This window comes from Phaseolus vulgaris, chromosome 3 (genome assembly GCF_051622355.1).
Source record: "Phaseolus vulgaris cultivar YP4 chromosome 3, ASM5162235v1, whole genome shotgun sequence".
Classification (NCBI taxonomy): domain Eukaryota; kingdom Viridiplantae; phylum Streptophyta; class Magnoliopsida; order Fabales; family Fabaceae; genus Phaseolus; species Phaseolus vulgaris.
Genome location: NC_143500.1, coordinates 45061040 through 45082608, shown reverse-complemented (window position 1 = coordinate 45082608; position 21569 = coordinate 45061040). Strand labels below are relative to the sequence as shown.

The following is a 21569-nucleotide window of genomic DNA, read 5'->3' as shown; positions in this document are numbered from 1 at the left end:
CTGTACACCTATTAATGCAACTTGTGTTTTAAATATAAGAAGTGATTTAAAATTTAATACTTTTTAAGAGCCAAAGACCATTCTATTGAAAAACTAAAATCTATTTTAAGTTAATTTATGTCGATTAATGTTTTTACTATGCACACATCTAAATGAAAATGAAAAACCATGAATTATATAAAGCTCTTAACAATGCAATATCCCACACTATAAAAAAAAGTTTAAGAACTAATTATCATAACTTATTTTATAACATGATGTGGTGAATCTCGGCAATTGAAATAAATTCAGTGGAAAGAGTAAGTTATTATGGAATTAATTGGAAAAAAATACATATTACATATTTCATTCTAGTGAAAACTATAAAGGAAAAGTACTCCAAACTTGATGCTAGATATTGAAATAAAAATCATGGAATGGATTAATTAACAAGGTTTAATACGAATAAAAATTACAAAACCAAATTTAATATTGATAGATATCTAGTAAAATCTTTAAGAAGAAAAATAAAAGGACTCTCCATTGATTCAAAATGACCAAAGAAAAAGAAAGTTAGACAAACCTAGTAATTTTCATAAGAGGAAGAGTAAAATAGTCCAATGAACATTGAAATGTTCTTGGTCTCATGGAACAATTTAGACCTTAACCACACTCATGGAGGTGTAGAGAAAACTATGAAGTGTAAAAGAATAGTCTTGTTTGTGATTTTGGATCTTAAGCTTGTTTTGCCTTTGCATCGTGTTTTTTTTTTAAATAGGTATAATTGCTGAGCTTTAAAAAGGTGTGACTTAGCATCAAATATATTAATATGGTTATACTTATAATGATTTGAGAGGTTGAAAATGTTTGAATTTTGGTCACTTAGAGTATAAACTTTTAATTCCTATAAAAGGTTTTACCTTTGTCGGGAATCCACGATTGTCACTTCTCATAAAGTGTGGTGTTTCTTTCCCTACTTTCCTTTTATTTCATTTTTTTTATTGCATATGTTATCTTAATTATTTTATTCATGTTCACAACATTTGTGACCTTTTCACTTTTGCATTGTAAGCTATTCACTTTTTTAATATTCTATTATCTGAATTTTAAGATGACAAACTTAAAGATAAATTGTAAAAATAATAACTCAGGATAATGTGATGTGTATCGATGAGACCCGTATGACTGATTACATGTCTTTCCATCAATGAGTCAACTGTTACTATGTCTCGGTTTTTATTAATGGACCGACTGACATCACGAATCCAATTAAGCTTAAGCAAAGTTAGTGAACGACCGTCTGAGTGAAGTAATGACATAATGACCACAATAAACGTTATTTATGACTAGAGTTGAATGACTCAATGCACATTCCGAAATATCTGGAAAATATCAAGGAATCGTTATGTATCCGTTAGTAACTGACATTCAGCCCATAAAGGCCAAAAACCCACAAAAGCTGAATGTCGAGAGAGGAGCAAGGAACTTTTTTTTATATCTCATCAGAATACACTTTACACATAACACTGACTTAAACGTTCGGAGTGCAATCGCAGGTACCCCAGCGTCGACCGAGCATTTACAGTCAGAAAATGAGATCTAAGAAAGCAGGAAGATCACCAACACGTCAACTACCTGAACAAACTTCAAGTAGTGTCTGGGCCCTTTATTGCCAGTGTCTGACCAAAAGCTTAAGTGTATATTTCATTTGAGAAAAAATTTATACCGATGATAACTTGGATATTCGCAGGTTTGATAAAAAAAAGTTGGTTTATTTGTGGATCGATTTTTTATTTTTTTTTATCAGCAAAGAATAAATAGAGACACTTCAGGGGTGTCCCAACCCTTATACAAAATCCCAAATACAAGTATTCTAATACCCTACCAACTAATGATCCAACAATACACAATCTCAGTACAAAATATAAGAACCCAACAAACACACCCAATTAAAAAAAGTTTTGTTACCTCTACTAGTACATAGTAAAGAAACACACAACTTATATATGTAGATGAAGTTTTGAAATGATGTCTAAGGGAAGATATCCCACTACAAAATAAAAAAGGGAAGAGAGAGGGTGAAGGTGTCTAGGGATAGGGATAAAGTTTCTTCTTTTTTATACTTCCATATCTTTTACTCCATAATATAAAAATGACCAAGATGTTCATGTCATGGCATATATAATCATTTCAAAAACTATATTTTACATTAGATAATCTGAAATATGGTTCTTAATCACATAATCTGAAATATAATTGTTGTTGGTTATTAATTCTGATTTTATTATTATTAATTCTGGTATCAAGAGTCAGTCTGTTATCATAAATTCTACCCAATTATCAGTCTCTATCCTTGATGGAAAAAATTACAATCGGTGGTGTTGTGCAAATGAGAGTTTTGTTTGATTATCATGAGTTACGGGTCGTTGAGGATGGAGTGTCTGCATTAGCTGCTAATGCAACTGAGGCGCAACGAGTAGCGCATCATGATCAAAAGGAGGAGGACAATAAGGCTTTGTATCTCATCCATCAAGGGATGAATGACGAGACGTTTGAGCATATAGAAGGAGCAACAACTGCCAGTGAGGCTTGAACAATTTTGTCAACCAATTATAAAGGTGATGATAAGATCAAAAGGGTGCGTCTTCAAATCCTAAGACGCCAATATGAATTGTTGCAAATGGAAACCACAAAGACTATTGATGTCTATATAAACAAAGTTCTTGCCTTGACAAATCAGATGAAGAGCAATGGTGAAACACATTCGGAGCAGGCAAAAAGGTGGAAAAGATTTTGAGGTCTTTAACTCCCAGATTTGAACATGTTGTTGCCGCAATTGAAGAGGCTAATGACATTTCAAAAATGACAGTAAGGTTATTGTCTGGTTCCCTACGAGCGCATGAGCAACGGATGAATAACAATAAGATTGAAAAACCAACTAAACAGACTTTACAAGCACAAGTCTCTCAATTGGTAGATCCTATCATAAACATGGTACTTATTGTAGTAAAGGTCGTGGTGGCTAGAATCATGCAGACGCTGAGCAAAACAACATTGGTTCCAATCACAATCCAAGTTCAAATAACTTTTGGTGCGGTGAACGTGGACGCGGAGGACGAGGAGGCATTTATAATAAATCAAATGTTGAGTGTTATAATTTCCATAAACGCGACCATTATGCAAATGAGTGTAGATCAAAACGTGATAATAATGCTGTCAATTGTGCTCAAGAAGATAGTAATCACGAACAAGAGGAAGACAGAGTCACTCTTGAAGCACCTGTCGTTCAATCTGAAGCACCTGCAGTTCAACCTGAAGTTTCAACTCCAATTACAACTATGATGGAGCGACCAAGAAGGCAATAACGACAACCTACACCTTCAAGATTGTGAAGTAAATCCTGATGATGAATTTGATGACAATGGAGATTTAGTTCATTTTTCTTTTCTTGCAGATTCAGAACCCGTGAGAATTGCAGATGCCATTCAACACCCCAAATGGAAAGAGGCTATGAATGAAGAATTGATGGCGATTGAAAAAAACAATACATGGCAGCTCACTAATCTTCCAAAAGGACACAAAGCAATGGATGTGAAGTGGGTGTACAAGATTAAAATGAAAGCAAATGGTGAGATTGATAGATACAAGGCAAGGTTGGGGGCAAAGGGATTTGAGCAAAGAGAAGGCTATGATTACGGAGAAATAGTTTCTCCTGTAGCTCAAATGGAAACAGTGAGATTAATCATTGCTTTAGCTGCACAAAGGCATTGCAAAATTCACCAAATGGACGTCAAGTCTGCGTTTCTAGATGGCCCACTTGATGAAGAAGTTTATGTAAAGCAGCCGCCGGGTTTCATACAATCTGGCAAAGAGGAGAAGGTGTACAAACTAACTAAGACTTTATATGGTCTTAAACAGGCACCAAGAGTTTGGAACAAAAGGATTGATTCATTTCTTCATGCCACTGGATTCAAAAAAATGTGCATCAGATCATGGTCTTTATGTAAAGACTAATGATTATGGAGATTTGCTAATTTTATGTCTTTATGTTGATGATGTGATTTTTACAGGAAGTAATCTCAAAATGATTAGTGATTTCAAGCATATCATGATGAAGGAATTTGAGATTTCATTTATGTGAGGAAATTTGCTTATGAGTTTTTAAAGAAGTTTAAGATGAAGGATTCAAACCCAGTTAAGACTCCAATTGAAACTGAAATTATGCTCACGAAGGAAGGTGATGGGCAAACTGTAGATGCAATATACTTTAAGCAGATTGTTGGGAGCGTTCCAAATCACAGGATGTTGGTTATTAATTCTGATTTTATTACCCTTAAACTATTTTACCGATACAAGCCTGTTAATATTCCTATTGTATAGCTTCCCGTAATTGTAATTTTATTATATATATATATATATATATATGATTGAGTAAATCAAAATGAATAAGATCACTTTTGCAATTTTGTGCAATCACGTTCAATCATTTGCTACAACCTTTGCTTCAATTAGTTTCTACCATTATTGATTATGAAACTAAAAATATAATTTTTAAAATGTTGTTCTATATTACCAAATTCATAAACTACCATTAAATATAATAATTATAAACTTCTGGAATAACAAATGTGAAAAATGTGGGCTTCCTAATGGTAGGTAGAAACCCGGCCCAATCCACTCGGATGAGGCAGGCCCAGTTGGTGGGGAACAGAACGTTATGCGTTTTGAGAAGAGTACAGAAAACAAATTTGAGATATGGAATGGCGCAATGAGCAGTGCTTAAGTTATGAGAGAGTAATGGAGAAAGAAGCAATTGGCAGCGAAGACTGAATCTCCAATCTCCAAGGACAAACAGTAAGAACGTTTTTCCCTCCTTTTTTCCATCCAATTAGGGTTTTCACGTTCTTCCTTCTTCTAGATCCAACACTTGTTAGAAGCTATTTAGAATTTATAACAATGAACAACAACATCAACAATCCAGCAAAAAATGCTGCAACGCCGTCGTTTTTCGCCAACCCGGGTGCACCCACGATCCCCATGAACCACCCATCACCACACCTTCTCTCACAGGCGCAGCCTCAACCACAAGCTGGTGCCTCTCACTTCCATGGCCACTTTCAGCTCTCGCAACCCCAAACACACGTCCTCGCACAGCCACACCCTATTCCTCACCCGCAGGTGCACAACAATTCTAACACCAATGCCAACGTTGCAACCCCTGCGCCTCCCAAGCGTGCAAATCACAAACCCCCTTCACGCCCTCCCGGTTCCTCCAACGCCACTCAGTCCTCTGCCTTCAAGACCATGGAACTTACCCTGGCGCCTCCTCGAAAAAAGAGAAGCTTTCCCGAGAAGCTCATTCCCGACAAGGTGGCCAAGCTTGTGCCTGAGTCTGCTATTTATGCAAAGTTGCTTGAACTTGAGACCCACATAGATTCTGTTTTGGTTAGGAAGAAAATTGATGTGCAGGAGAATGTTAGAAGCCCTCGCTGTGTTAGGAGGACGCTAAGGATTTATGTGTATAATACTTTTTCGAAACAGGTGAAAGTGGAACCTGGGAAGATTGATGTGGAGGAGCTTTCTTGGGTTCTCAGGATAACAGGAAGGATGTTGGAAGATGGTAAGGATCCAGTGGCAGATGGAGTTTTGCCTAAGGAAAATCCAAAATTCTCGGCTTTCTTCAAGAAGATTACCATTTACTTGGATCAGGGTTTCTATCCGGATAACCATGTTGTTGTGTGGGATAGTGCCCGTTCGGCTGCGCAGCGGGATGGTTTTGAGGTGAAGAGGAAAGGAGATAAGGAATTCACTGCGGTTGTTAGAATGTCAATGAATCATTCGCCTGACAAGTTTGTGGTTTCAGCTCAGCTGGCTAGAGTGTTAGGGGTTGAGTTTGACTCGCGCTCTAGGATCATTGCTGCTCTTTGGCATTATGTGAAGGCTAAGAAGCTGCAGAGTCCGAATGATCCTTCTTTCTTCATGTGTGATGCTTCTCTCCAAAGGGTGTTTGGGGAGGAGAAGATGAAATTTTCTGTGGCTTCGCAGAAGATATCACAGCATTTGTCACCTCCGCAGCCTATACACCTGGAGCATAAAATCAAGCTTTCGGGAAATTGTCCAGCCGGAGCTACGTGTTATGATGTGCAGGTTGATGTGCCTCTTCCACTAGAGAAGGATATGTCTTCATTCTTGGCAAGCACTGAGAAGCACAAAGAGATTGATGTTTTTGATAAACTGATCTGTGATTCCATAAAGAAGATCCATGAACATCATAGGAGACGGGCATTCTTTCTCGGCTTTAGTCAGTCCCCTGCAGAGTTTATTAATGCTTTGATAGCTTCTCAGAGCAAGGATCTGAAGCTTGTTGCTGGAGATGTAAGCCATAATGTTGAGAATGAACGACGTTCTGAATTCTACAATCAACCATGGTAAGCATTATCTACTCAACTATTTATTTTTGTTGTTTGTTGAAGATGGTGAAACAACCTTTTAAAACAGGCAGGTTAAGAAAGAAAGTGTGTCTGTCTGGCTCTAGTTTTAGACGGTAACCATTACTAATGCATGGCTCCTGAAAATGAGCAAGTAAGGGTGAATAGATAGGACCTTGATTTGATTTGAAGTACTTTCTAAAGTAGATACTATTTTAAATAAAACTCATTTCATAGGTGCCTTTTCCATTTTATAGTACTATTTTATGTCTTCTACAGAGTTTTGTTTGTGCTATCAAATGAGGCATACACTATGCACTGCAAAGATACTAGATGTTTATGTCTGATTTGAGATAATAAAGGTAGTACCAGTAAGGGATTTAATCTTGATGTAATAGTATATGACTTGAGATTTGGGGTATGTTTAGGTTGGTAAACAATGGAGTGGAGTGAATCGTAACATAATGGGATGGAATGGATTGAAATGAATGGATTAAATATGTCCCTTTATTGTTTGGAGATTTTATAATGGGATTGATTGAGATTACCTTTTATTGTTTACAAAAAGAAAGCAATGAAATAAGCTATAACCTTATAGTTCATACATTACCCCCACTACAAAATCACCTTCAGAGGGTTAATATTTTAGCTGGTCAAAATAGGGATTTTATTTTTTTAAGTTTAGCTCCATCCACTGCACCCCAAATTGAGAGGGAATAAAAACTAGACTGACAATAGAATGGGATGGATACTGGTCTATTTTTAGAATGGGATGGATACCGGTCTATTTTTATTTTTAATAAACAAACAATAAAACAACTTTCTCATCCACTTCATCATCTACCTACCTTGAATCCAATTATATCTTAGGATTCATTTGTCTGTATTTTTCAAGGATTTTTGTTTAATTAGACAAGTTTTTTTTATTAAAAATGAAAAAAGAGTTAATTTAGTGTTTATTCTCAAAAGTTAGAAAAAGTAACTTTGAGGGAAAAAATCTTACAAACACATTTTTTCAAAGTTTATCTAAACGCACAAGTGACGAACCCTGCTGCACCTTTGGGTGATCAGAATGACCAAGCAACATGAAGAGTAAAACTGGAAGATATGTCGAAGATGTCTTGTATCTTTTATTCATTTTTTATGTAATGTCGGCCTTGGAATATATTAGAGAAATTTAAGGAATGATTCTAATTGGTCTGTATTCTTTTATAATTTATTTGCAGGGTTGAGGATGCTGTTGTTCGCTACTTGACCCGGAAAAATGCTCGAAGTGATGCTCCTGGAAACATTTGAGAAATTGTGAAATAGTTTATTTTTTGGGGTAGAGGTGGTTAGTTTTCTGACATCACCGTGAGGGCTTGACCCAACACTGCTAAACGTTCTATTCCATGCTTCATTTATGCTTTGGAGTAGAGTGCTAGCAGAGAATATTGAATCAAGAATTCTGATCCCTAGCTCATTTTGGGAATCCCTCAACCGTAATTGGTTCTCATATGCTCTTCTCGCCCATTCCAGTTTGGTAAAATGAGCCAAGATCAATAAGCTAACAACTAATGTAGCACCAATGTCTTCACAATGGTATATATAATTGAGTGCTATGCTATGGATTAGATATCTCTACCTTTACCTTGTACTTTTTCTTTTCAGGCATGTAGTGCGGAATGAAAGGCTACATTTTACTGTATGTACCTAAATATAGAATTATCAATTTGTTGTCCTCTGGGCATGTAAGTCCATGGCTCTATCTGATAGTTTGAAGTAATCATGGCTTGGAGATGGACGAGTTAACAATGATTTGAATGTTTCATATTACCATGTTAGTTGAGATGTGTGTTGGGATAAATGCTTCTGTAGAATTTTCAATTTGTATAAAGAATGCTTTTTGTTCTCTCGGGGCATGTCCAAGAACAGTGTGAAGTGTAAAATCTGAATGCTCTTTGTGCCTGTATCGTCGTACCCACTGAGAATAAACGGAAGAGTTGCGAATTGGTTTGGTCGATATTTGTGTATGTATGATTAAGGGAATTGTTCAAGAGAGGAGACTATCATTGTATTTTTTATATTATTTAACACAACATAAATATGGACAAAAATAATGCTGTATATGATTATTCTTTTAATCGCAGTTAAATTAATATAAAATGTTCCTAAACTGCCCTTTATTAAAATTGATATATCAAGAATAAAAAGGACCGTGAAACGTAGAATCTGTTTTGAAGATGATGTCACTGAATAAGGTGAAAGTATTTGTTAACAGTTGTTTATATTTTGGTCCATTACTTTTTGAATTTTTCTCCCTAAGTTTGAGTTGAAAGTGTAGACTTCATGATATTTTGTGTAAACCCATCCTTAGTTACGTGGATTTGTCGAGAACTGACTTCTAAATTTGCTTCTATCTTCAACTTCATGGTTACGTCATTTCTTTTCAAGAATCATGATACAAGGTACTAATTTAATTTCATATTCTATTATTTTTAAGATTTTAATGTAACTTTTGCTTTAATGCAGTAGTTTTTTAAGATCCTATTATAATAATACTTTTTTCTGAATTTCTTGAGTAAAAAGTTATTTTTAAGAAGAAATTAATTTTTTATTCTTATAAACTATTATCTTATTTAAGATAAAATTTATTCTTAAATTTTGTGTTATGTCAGTACACTCTAATAGTAATACTGGGAGTTTTATTAGATGAGTCTTAAACTTATAATTCTGGATAAAACTCATGTAATAAATTTATCTTTAAATAGTTATTACATTATATAAAAATGAACAAAATGGTTTCTTGGAGATCCAAATATGAGTTGAATTTCGATCTTATGAAAATGTTTGGCCTTGCCAAAACAACACTAGACATGTTTCTACGTTGAACAAAAAAACACTTGAAGACAATAATTACTATGTTGAAATTTCAACAACGGTAACAAACACTATTACCCCCTTTCTATCATTTAAATATACAATAAATCCACTCTAACATTTGGGATGTGGTTTCCTAAAAAAAATTGATATGCTTAATCCATTTTCTTGTGCATGCGGTCTCTTTGATATATATATATATATATATATATATATATATATAACTGAAAATCTATATCTTTATTAAAAGGAATGACAAACTTTATAGAGGCTGTTGGCAACTTGTTTATAAGATATACAACATTGATAAAAAAAATAATCCCAAAATTGTAAGGAATGGGAAACGTGATACAATAAAGTGAGATCCAAATCAATAATGTGTTTATGCTTTCATTCAACAAATCCCATTTTGATCATGCATTGGAAGACATTTTTTATTATCCATAGGAAGACAAATGGGTTTATTATTAACACCATGGTTGGCTAAAAACTAGTAAAAGGTTAATATTCTCCACCCATATTAGATTGAACATTTCTTACTTTGAATTAAGTTGTATTTCAAGCATTGACATTGAAGCTTTGAAAAATAGACAATGTTTTTAGCTTTAGACTTTATAAAAAGATCCAAATGAACCTTGAATAGGCATTTACTAAGGACACGTTATAATTATATCCTCCACAAAAGGTAATGTAAGAAAGTCCCCAAAATTATGTTTAAATAACAATTCTTCATTAAAATTTCTTATATTTTTTTTAAACTTAGCCTTTAATTGACATTTCTTTATAAATTATGTTAATTATTAAAAAATTCAAACTTAAACTTTATTTATATAATTGTTTTTTGTATTATAAAAAAGTACAAGATTTTAAATTTACAATTAACTTTTAAAGAATATTTAAATATTATTATTTAATTTAACATTGAAATAAATAATATACTTTAAATTTGTGACAATAATTACATATAACAATATATTACAAAAAAATTATATTGCATATTATCATATAAATTAATATTGCCAAAAATTATACAAAAAATTATTTTTCTATAAAATTGTCACAAAATTATAAAAAAATATAATGTTTTGTAAAATTAATAATATGATGCAATTTTAAAAAATAGTATTTGAATAATAAGACATCTTTTATATTTTAATTACCATTATAATTAAATTTGTGTTTGAATATTATATAAGAGACGGGAGAGAGAGAAATTTATTTTAACTCGTTAAATTTAATATAATTCTTCTTTTGAGATAAGAGATAAGAAATAGACTAAAATGACAAAATAAGATAAATGTAAAAATAATATTATCTATACAAAAGAGTATAATAGAATAGGATAGTTATCATCTCATAAGATAAATGTCTTGTGTCCATCGAACGGAACTGTGAAATCCTTGTATATGAGAATCTATTTCCAACACTTTTGGCCGCAGCTAAACCCTTTTAAAGGGGTGAATGCGTTGAAAATGTAAAAGCCAAATAGATGTTCGAATTCACTACTTGATGATTGTTCAACAAATCTCAATACAATGGTCACCGTTACATGTCTAAAGAGTTGAAATGCAGAAGAAAAGGATACAACCGCAGATCGTAATTAGAACTTGAAAACCACCACTGATTGACCAATTGTGTAGTTGACCTCTACAAATCATGCCCCAAAAAAACATACTTAATAATGCTGATAGTCACGAAACAGTAGTAGCCCCAAAACGATAATATTTATCTGTAACTGTAATTTGCACTGGGTATATATATTAGTTCCAGATCCTAAGTTACAACTAACACTAACTACTCTTACATTGGATGTTTAATGGACAGGGCATTCCTTCCACCACGCTACGCTTTATCCAGTTGCATCTTTTAGACGAGTAATAAGCTCCTCCTGCAGATTTTATTTCGTCTATTAGGGTAAGGAGAGAAGGTAAGCAAACCTTAACCAATAAATCATGGACAATAATATACCAGTTGACAACTATTACATTGTAACATATGAATAAACAAAAAACTACCAAGCAAATTAGCGAGCGAGATCTTCCAAATGCATGAATGTTAAAACTGTAGGAATAGTGGAATACTTGCCTTCTTTCCCTTGGTTGAAAGACCTTTAGCTTTCAAAAGAGCACGAAGTCTCTCTACAGTCAGGTTGTGGAAGTCCCTAGTGGCGGTTTGACTGTTTGATCCCTCTGTATGATTAAAACCCATAATAATAATAAGACAAAATTGATATATAGTGCAAAAAAGGGTCAAGCCTGCTAAGTCACTTTCAAAATTAGGAGCCATTGCTATGGTTTGAACATATGACCTCAGCTGAAATCCTTTCCTTATTGAGGCAAGTTCAAAATCACAAGGGAACAGCTCATGAGGCAACTCAACTTATTTCTGTCAGTGGAGGATATATTAATGGTGAAAGCATATGCATAGAGAAGAGGATAGGTATAGTCCACCTAGAGCATTGAACCTCCAACACACTCACCACATCAAAGTCACGAAAAATCATGCCATTTAAAGCAAACTATAATAAGTTCATCGGTCTCTAATAGGTTTTAAGTATCGAATGCAACTTATCTTGCCTCTCAGGAGATTACACTAGTTACTTTCGATTATATGAATCAATAAAACAGGAAAACCCCCCTTTAATAAGAAATTCTACAAAAAATACAAGCATCACTAGATGCAAAACATGTATTAAAGGAAAATAATAAAATGCTGTGCATGGAAACACTAATATATATGTATATCTGAAAGGTCAAGTTCAAAGCAGAAATCTGACTTCTATAGTCTTTAAAAACAAGGTTTAGGAACTGAGGTATTTCCCAAGAAAAAAATTTAATTTGAATTTACAAGGATACATACAGCATCAATGACCATACCATGGTTCTGTTTTAAGTTTTTCCTAAACTACTGCTAATTAAATTTCCTTTAGGAACCCAGTATAATACACTATACCAGACATGATTTGGTTCATATCAGTCAAAATACTGTTTGGGATGCAATGTGCACTTTGAGGACATGGAACTTAAAAGTTCTCATAAGATCATATACAGTCATTTTGGCACATGCTCACATTCCTGTGTTCTCTTGCCCCTTTCTATATGACACTAAGAAATACGTACCATATAAAACTCAGTACAAATTACCAAACATTAAGGTGATGTCTATCCATTCCATCTTTACTAAAAACATTAGACAAAATGTTTATCAATGTATTTAAAAAGAGGTTGACGTGCACGTCTGACCATGTATCAGAGAGACATGTCTTCAAAAAGTATCATTTAGACAGAGTAACGTTGTACCTACCTGAGAATTTTGAAGTTGAACTAGTAATATCAAGAAAAAAGTAACATTTTTGTTGCGAGCAAACTCAGTATTGGGTAAGTAATTTATGACAAAAATCTTCAAACATATTTCAGATTTCACCCAATGCTAACACATAATAAATATCATATGAACCCACCTTGTCGGGAATTTATTTGATTATTTGTTTTCTTGGCTGAAGATCTTTCCAAAACCTTTTCAGCGTTCCTGACAAAAAGGTTTGATTAGGTAGTGTTCAATACAAAAAGACCAAGATAAAAATATAGGCACCAAAGAATGAGGGACAGATGCAATAACTTTTTCACAAGTTACCAAGCTGTAAGAGAAAATTATCTCACAAGTTTTTCACCAAAAGAAAGAAAATGCCAAAACAATTGATTGGGAATCTGTACATTAGTCATAATGTACACTTGAAATATAACTCTTCCAACAAAAAGTGGGAATAATACCTCTTTCTTGAACCATCAGATCCATCCTTTGAGCTGGAATCGCCCCTTTGTTTCTTGAGAGTGAGTGATCTAATCAGTATGTTTTGTTGGTTTGTCTTAATATGTTGACCTTCTGCATAACCAAGGGAATCAAAATGTCTATTTTACAATAATTATCTATATATAAAGCTAAAAAGGAAGATAGCTAATATCAATAGGAAGAGTATATACCACATGGCATTATGACCAAGAGGACGGTCAGAACAATTTTCAAACATAAATTTTACAATGTAAAAATTCTCTAAATAAAAATCAAAGATAAGTGGTAATAAATACAATAAACTCAAAACTACATAATGAACTCACATGTTCACTTCATGACAAAGTTGTCAACAATGGACATGCCTCTAATATTAAATTATGCGGAAAAAACAGTATTTGAATCTGGCCGAGTAATATGTCCCATGTGGATGAAAAAAACCGATCCTACAACTGGTAATGACAAGGAAACTTGTGGCTAAGCATACTATAGTTATATAGCTTACAGGTATTATATATAAGGAAGAGGAAGTTTCTACACCGATAAAACATTTTTGTTTGTTCTTCTCTAATGTTACTGCTCGGCAGCAGGCTAACCTACAAAAATTTGAAGCCACAATAATATGCTTTACAAGTTGCAACAAGGTAAAGAATATGACCTGGTGGCGAGGTATCATGATCGCATACATAGGCTCGCATCCCAACCTGCACAATCAAAATATCAAATTCAAACATAATGTCTCTCGTATAACAAATAAACTCGTAAACATATTAAAAGACAATGCTTAAAGCAGGAGGTCTCCTAAGTCCCACCAATTGGAGTGAAAATAATTTCTGTGATAAAAAGAAAAAAATTACCATGACATTTACAACTCAACATAAAGAAACATGTGCATCAATAATGGTAGGGTTACAGATTTACTAGCTAATAGCTATAATATCATGTGACCCTGTTTAGATAAACTTCTCTACAAACACTCATGGATGAAGAGAAAGTAAATCGAGTTTCTCTCACGGACCAAAATCAACTATTGAACTATCTCCTCTAACTTCTCCAAAAACTTATGTGCATAAGTTGCCCCATGAAAAAACAATATTCATTGTCTCCTTCTCATTCTCTTCTCCTGCAAGCTTCTATGAAGAAGTGTATTTAATACATTGCCTACTCACTCAACAAAGAAGCCAGTATAGTGCAAATGCATAATCAACTACGAAAACAAAATCCCTTAAATCATACAATATGAAACTTCTATTCTATTTGCGGTAAACTAGTAATTATCACATTTGATAGGCTAAATATAAAACACACCACAAATTTTAACATCAGCAAGCTTGGATTAAAACCCCATAACAATCCTTCAAAACAAACCTAAGTCCAATCAATCTCCTAGTAATTTTGCCCTACTAAACACCTTGAAATTCAATAAACTAGAGACCGGAAAAAACGGTTAACATAACATAATAAACATGATTCACACAAAAACCTAATAACAAATCCCTTAGTTTCACCAGCGCTTCTACAAAAGCAGGGAGAACGTTCTGGAAGCACACGGATCGAAATCATCGCAGTAAATGTGGGTGAGTCCGAAATCAGAAATCGAGAAAAAAAATGAGAAGGGAAAAAGGGAAATTGAAGTACCGGATTGGACAAAACGATGGTGGAAGAGAAGTGGCCTCGAGAGGGGAGATTGGCGAGGAAGGAGGAAGCCGCGGAAGAAGAAGGATTGGGTGCATCCATTAGCATGAAATGGAAGTGAGGTTTCGCAATCGCAGTGAAAAGTAGAGGACTTGACCTCTCGTATGTTCTTCGCAGTGTCACACTCACACACTAGAAAACTGAAGCGTCGAGACACCAAACACACCGTAACTTTCTCTTCCACTGCGCTATATATATGTAAGAACTAACACAGCCAAGGCCTTGTAATCTTAATCTTAGTAATGTTAATATTTGTTCGTGGACTCTTCACAGAAGGGATACCCTTATGCGCACTTTGCAACACTATTCTGTTCAATGTGAAACATGTATTTTCCTAATAAAATATTTAAACCCGTTTTCTTAATAGTTAAAAAACAAAATAATAAGTATATTATTGATCCAGCAGTGAAAACACATCTGCTTCCACTGATGTTCATATTTTTTATTATATTAAAATATAAAATTTTATTCTTTTTATAAATAATTAATTAAAAATAGAAAAATAATGCAGTTTAAAAAATATATATACCTAATTTTACGAAAATAATATTAAAAAAATATGTAATTATTATTTTAAAAAATATATTTAATTGCTTTTGAAATAGAGAATTTATTTATTTATTAAAAAGAAAAATAATAATGACAAAGAAATTACTAAATAAAGCATCTTTTTATATAATAATATAAGTATACGATATATTATGTATTAAGTAATTTTAGATGATACGTCAATAATACATTTATTATTTCATTAATTTTTTAACATATTTTTTTTAATGTGATATGGGAGACTAAATTTTTATGCTTCCAAAAATTAAAACTATATTAAGATTAAAATACTTTTTAGTGAATTTGTAAAGATTAAACTTATCTTTATATATAAGACTAGTATATTTGTAATTGCTGTTTTGTTGATTATTATTGATTAATCTTATAAGAAATAAAGTGTTGATTATTATTGATTAATCTTATAAGAAATAAAGTGTTGATTATTAATAAAATGGTTTGGTAAATTATAAGTGTTTTAATGTCTATAAAGTATGAATGTCTTAAGTTTCATGTCACCATTAACATTTTCTAAAGATCTTACTCACTCTAAACTATTTGAAGTTTAACCACTATCAATATTAAAGATTCTCACGCACTAAGTTGAATCATGTTAAGGACTTAAGAGAAAGTCTACAAAGTCTTATTCAAAAGTCTTGATTCATTATAATAGGTAGATGAAAATGTAATTTGCCAGTACTCTCAGGACAAGTCATATAATAAGATTAATAGTAAAAAGTATGAAACACTAACTTGGTTGAACATTTGTTTGAGAAAAATATAGCTGAATGATGGTGTCATTTTCTCTTGAGTGAAAATATTATTAAAATCAATGTTGAATTTCAACTTTATTTTTGCATGAGTAAAAAATCTTTCGCTAATAAAACTAGTAAACAAAAATTTACTCTGTTTGAAAATTTGATTAAATAGAAATTTTCATTGGTTCATCACCTAATCACCTATTATGAAGTGTGATATACTATAAAAAAAAAAAATTATAAGAAGAAAATAACTTGAAGAAAAAGTGAAGAGAGATAACAGAAAAAAAAATAAGAAAAAAAATGAAGAGTATATTACATTTTAAATCAACTATTATTGAAAAAAAAAATTAAAATCAACGCAATATTATGTAAAAAAAAATATTATATATATATAATACTTAACCCAATTATGCCTAAATATACTTATTTTAACACTGTCATTAAACCTTAGTAATTAATTTGAAGGAGAATGAGCTATGGACTCTATAAGTTAACTCTCAAACAATTGTACCCATTTAAAGACAATACTCCTTTGACATGGATTATATAGGTTGTGATACTTTTATTTTAAACTTTGTTAATACAAGGCTTGTAATAAAGAATACATGTGACATTTTAAAATATTTTGGGATTATTAATTTTACTATATTTTATTAAATTAACAAGAGTAAATATTTTAATCTCTAAATATTATAATAAATACATGACTTTATTTAAAGGTATGTTGGACCCTTAGTCCAATGAATCTAAGTTATCATAGGTATAAGAGTTAACGTCTTAATTAATTAGTCTTTTGTATCGTTTAGTTGTTATGGGATTATATTAACAGAACCTTAAGTTATTGTTTTTAGTTATTGCTTTTTACCTCTATGTGAGACGAAATATAACCCACACATCTTAGCTCTTATCCTCGTCATTAAGTAATTGATATGAAAAATGAATTAAAAAAGAAAACTAGTTCTGTTTAACAGAAATAGTGGGAAAACTTTTGGCATGACAAAGTCAAACATAGTCTTCCAAAGTCAACTACGGAAGTGAGGTAATTAAGAACATCACAGTTACACAGTCTTCCATTACAAAAGTGGTTGAGTGACTCATAGTTAATTGTGTTACACGTGATTAATGTGAGAGAAATCATTGGCTTACACTTGCAAGAAAGGAAATATTAAGAATCTGTTTATAAGGAGTTAGTTAGGGGTTGAGAATTCAATGTGAGATTTATGGGAAGAATATCAAGAGTTTAATAGTTATATAAATTATTAATTTATATGGTAAACTTCTAAGTTAATATTTTTTATAATTGGTATAATCTTTTCTAAGTTAATATTTTACTTTATTTTTTTAATTTTAATCTTAAGAGTGAGTTTTTATCCTTAAAAAGTACAAGTTAACCATAGTATTAGGTAAGGGAACTTAAATATTAAAAAATGTAAATATATAACTTCAAAATTGTAAAAAGGAAAATAAGTTAAAACTTTTGTAATGAATTGTAGATTTCAAAAAATAAATGTTATGAATCATTTAAATGCCGGATTCATCTTCATAATATTTTTCAACATTCAGATCAGTTCAAAATTAATGAATAATAAATATAACAGTTTTATTATAATTAATGATTTTATATTTGTTTGATACAGACGTGGTGGCAGAGAAGCTAGTTCGGCTATAAAGGAATTTACTTTGGGGGTGGGGTTCTGATGGTTGGAAGATCGCTTGGGTCTCCTGGAAAAAAGTTTGTGAGCCTTGTGATTATGGGGGCCTTGGTGTTATTGACCTTAGGAAGTTTAATCTGGCTTTGTTAGGTAAGTGGATTTGGAGGTTGGGTACGGATAAAGGAGGTTTGTGGAAAGAAATCCTTGTTTCTAAATATGGTGGTTGGAAAAATTTGAGAGAGGTGGGTAAAATCAGAAAGGGTTCCCTTTGGTGGAAAGATTTGATGGAGGTGTGGGCTTCGGAGGGTTGGGGAAGAAGTTTTGAAGATGGTTTTCAGTGGGATGTTGGTGATAGGAAGGGTATCTCTTTCTGGGAGGACAGTTGGCTGAGTTGTGGAGCTTTGAATGTCGTTTTCCCAAGACTGTTTTCCCTTAGTTGGCTAAAGATGCAAAGGTGGCTGAGCTTGTGAATTGGATTGATGGTGTTTGGGTGTGGCACTTTGTTTGACGTAGATCCTTTTTCGAATGGGAGAAGCCTCTGGAGGAGCAATTGGTTCAGCTGTTGCAAGGGGCGAAGTTGGAACTAGGGAAGGAAGATTGTTGGATTTGGAAGGCTGGGGGTTCAAAACTTTTATGGTTAACTCAGCCTATGTTCAAGTTAGGAAGGATACAGTTGGGGAGGTCCCTCCAGTTTACAGTAAGTTGTGGAGGTGCAAAGCCTTGCCTTCTGCTTTGTTCACAGCTTGGAGGGTGATAGAGAATAAGGTTGCTACTAGGGTAAATATGGAAAGACGCGGGGTGGTGATTGAGAATCCTTTGTGTTGTCTGTGTGGGATGGTGGAAGAGTCGTCCAGTCATCTGTTTTCCGTCTGCGATTTCGCTTGGCGTGTTTGGTGTCTTTGTTTTAAGTGGCTAGGTGTATCCTTCGTTATTCATAAGGATCCTTTGGCAAACTTTCTACAATTCAGGTTAAGTCAGGCTTCAAATTCGGTTAATGACGTTTGGGGTGCAATTTGGGTTGGAGTTGTGAGTGGTATTTGGAATCATAGGAATTGTGTGTCCTTTGATAGGGTGGTGGTAGATGCGCTCGAAGTATTCGCCTTGGTACAGGTAAAGGTTTGGTCGTGGATTTACGCAGAGTTTCATTGTGCTTCCTTCGGGTACTCTAATTGGGTTTTGAACCCAGTGGATTGTATGAGGATGATAATTTAATGTTTTCCTATAGTTAGTTTGGTTGTTCCTTAGATATTCAGGTAGGTGTTTCGTGGTAGGAGTATGGTAAGGTGTTTTGCTCTTTATGTATAAGGGTTGAACCACCCCTGAAGTGGTTCCCATTTATTTATTTTTTTATTGCCGATAAAAAAAAAACAGACGTTCTTATATGGAATTTTGATTCTATGTATGTAATGATGAGTATTAACATAAAAATAATTAAAATTGAGTTATTATTAAATTGGTTACTATAAATATACGATAGAATAATATTAGAATTGATATTTATAATCGAACTATTAAAATAATTTATAGGATTACTCAGTATTTTGATCGATAACCAACTTATTAATATTTTTTGAGATATTTAGATGTGGGTAGATTAATAAGCTTTTAAAACTTAAAATCCAAATTATTAAACGATTTGTTATTTTTTTGGGGGGATGGACCAACTTTATGATTTTCTAAACTTTTTTAGTTCAAAATTTTATGTCTGTCTTTTTGAACTCTTTCTTTTAACTTGAGTTGGAATTCATACATAAATTATAGGTCATTGCATGCATGTAAATAATGAATTGAGATTGCTATCTTATTATGCATTCTAAGGCAACATTTTGACTATATATGATGTAAAAGTTATTATAATCCTTCTTTTCTCATGATGAAAAATCTCATAACTCACTATAAAGCGTAAACTTTTAAAAGACTTAGCATGTTGTTAGTTGAGATATTACTCAAGGTAGTACTTGAGTATGGAACAGTTGATTTTGGAAATCATTATTTTCATGTGTTTTGAAACAACATTTTTGTTTAAAATTGTCCAATAACAAGTTAATATCTTATCATTTTTTAACAATCGTTTAAAAAATATAACTTTTAGGGAGTGATTCTTTATATATCATAAGTTAAATACTATTTAATAAAGACTCCGTCACCAAATGTCAAAATTTGGTAGAAATATTGCATAACTATAGGAAAATGAAATTTGAACGATGGGAAGCTTAATTTTGCATTTCCCAATCAAACATTTTATATAGAATGGTGTACAATATTTATTACAACACAAAAATATTTCAATTATTTGTATGGATCAATGTACATGGTTATTTAAAAAATTGTGCACAATATTTAAATTAATCTGTAACACAGTGTTTTTTTTTTTTTAAACCAACAGAACCCTTCTCCCTGTCACGCACCATTCTTTTCCTTTCTTCTTTCTTCCTTCATCTCTTTTTTCTATTTTTTCTCTTAATTTCTCACTTCATACTTCATCTATTTTATAATCTGATCATACAACGTTGTAGTTAAGGACTTAAGGAACATCTCTACCCGATCAGATTTTCAAACAGAGTAAGTTCATTTTTACTCTAAATATCCTTTGTTCTCTATTTTTCCTTATGATTTAGTCATCAATCTTGGTGGGTCACTTGAGAAGTTTAATCCTCTCAACTTATTCTATTATATATTGATTTTTTGTTGTGTTTGGATAATTTGCATTAGGCCCGTAAATATTGAAGCTTATCCAGACTGTGGGGAATAAAATTTTAGAAGTTGTTTGGAAAGCAAACAATTGAGATAAGGGAACCTAAATTTAATTTTTAATAAAATCCTAGGCTAGAAGATCTGGATGTGGAAGGGGCGTGGTCTCAATATTCAATTTCTCTTGTAGGGATGTTGTGTGTTTATATATATTGGGTTGTTTGTTTATATATTATTTAAATTTGTGGAAATATTAGGTTTTGATGATTTAGTATTAAAATGTTGTTTTTTTTATGTCAAATAGACTTTTGAATATTGTGGATCACTTTTTGAATGATATTGTATGACAAAATGGTATGGAATTGAATTCATACAATTGGGATAATGTATAGACTGAGGTTTGTTGTGTATTAAATATTGATGCCTATGTGGTAATAACTTCACCGATGATCTAAGTCACATAGACTAAGATATCAAGTGGTGAGAAGTTGATGGGGAAGTTCATGCACACCGTGACATATGAGATGTACGACTTGGGTTGTATTGAACTTACCATGATCCTTTTTGTTGGATTCGCTGGTAATTTTTGGATCAGGTGTTAGTATCTGGTAGGACTTACTTAGTACGGGTCTTCCGAAAGACGTTGTTTGTTGAATATTCTAGATGTGTAGATCCAAGTGAGATTTGTGTGATTATTTTATTGTTGAGATTTTAAGAAAATCGAATAATTTGATAAATTGATAATGTAATTTGGTTTTCTCTTTGGATTTAAGTGTGTATATTATAAAATTCTATTTTCTTTAGCTTACCCTTATTTTTCTTGTTGTGTTTGAACTGCGATGACTGTACTATGTACACGAGTAGATGACCATACAGGTGCAGGAGAGCTTTAGAGGTTTTAGAGTTTTATTTTGAACTATGAACATGTAAATATTTGTATTTCTATAAATCCTAATCATGTATTAGGAATGTTTTGAAAAACTTCAAGTTTGTATAGAAACTTGTAAAACTTTGATTGTAATAGTTTTAGGTAAATTATGAGGTGTTACATAATCAACAATATTTAAACTCTTTGTGTAATTAGCTGTATAACTTAGTACAAAGATCGAAAATATTCATTTATGTATTTTTATATAAAAAAAATGTTAAAGACATTAAGAGCAAGTTAA

General features: G+C 32.5%; 3 protein-coding genes across 3 annotated transcripts; 2 read left to right on the top strand and 1 right to left on the bottom strand.

The window, feature by feature from the left end:
* Positions 1-4709: 4709 nt before the first annotated feature.
* Positions 4710-8235, top strand: LOC137807964 (SWI/SNF complex component SNF12 homolog). Its single transcript, XM_068608843.2, has 2 exons — positions 4710-6407; positions 7634-8235. Exons 1-2 carry the CDS (start codon positions 4936-4938, stop codon positions 7701-7703), a joined length of 1542 nt encoding a protein of 513 aa, XP_068464944.1. The 5' UTR covers positions 4710-4935; the 3' UTR covers positions 7704-8235.
* A 2521-nt stretch (positions 8236-10756) lies between these two features.
* LOC137807963 (SAP domain-containing protein) lies at positions 10757-15069 on the bottom strand. The gene is made up of 7 exons (XM_068608842.1): positions 14694-15069; positions 13714-13759; positions 13037-13148; positions 12727-12794; positions 11352-11455; positions 11071-11154; positions 10757-10913 (listed from the first exon to the last, which is right to left on the bottom strand). The coding sequence occupies exons 1-6, from the start codon at positions 14796-14798 to the stop codon at positions 11116-11118; spliced, it is 474 nt and encodes a 157-aa protein (XP_068464943.1). The 5' UTR covers positions 14799-15069; the 3' UTR covers positions 10757-10913; positions 11071-11115.
* A 3165-nt stretch (positions 15070-18234) lies between these two features.
* LOC137805656 (uncharacterized) lies at positions 18235-18921 on the top strand. Its single transcript, XM_068605598.2, has one exon. The coding sequence runs from the start codon at positions 18235-18237 to the stop codon at positions 18919-18921; it is 687 nt and encodes a 228-aa protein (XP_068461699.2).
* The last annotated feature ends 2648 nt before the right edge of the window (positions 18922-21569 follow it).

Excerpts from the sequence above, each read along its gene's own strand:
- LOC137807964 (XM_068608843.2), top strand. The coding sequence starts at position 4,936 with ATGAACAACAACATCAACAATCCAGCAAAAAATGCTGCAACGCCGTCG. Across the intron at positions 6,408-7,633 it reads GAATTCTACAATCAACCATG|GGTTGAGGATGCTGTTGTTC; the intron begins GTAAGCATTATC and ends ATTTATTTGCAG.
- LOC137807963 (XM_068608842.1), bottom strand. The coding sequence starts at position 14,798 with ATGCTAATGGATGCACCCAATCCTTCTTCTTCCGCGGCTTCCTCCTTC. Across the intron at positions 13,760-14,693 it reads CCATCGTTTTGTCCAATCCG|GTTGGGATGCGAGCCTATGT; the intron begins GTACTTCAATTT and ends TTGATTGTGCAG. Across the intron at positions 12,795-13,036 it reads TCTGATGGTTCAAGAAAGAG|GAACGCTGAAAAGGTTTTGG; the intron begins GTATTATTCCCA and ends CCTTTTTGTCAG.
- LOC137805656 (XM_068605598.2), top strand. The coding sequence starts at position 18,235 with ATGGGAGAAGCCTCTGGAGGAGCAATTGGTTCAGCTGTTGCAAGGGGC.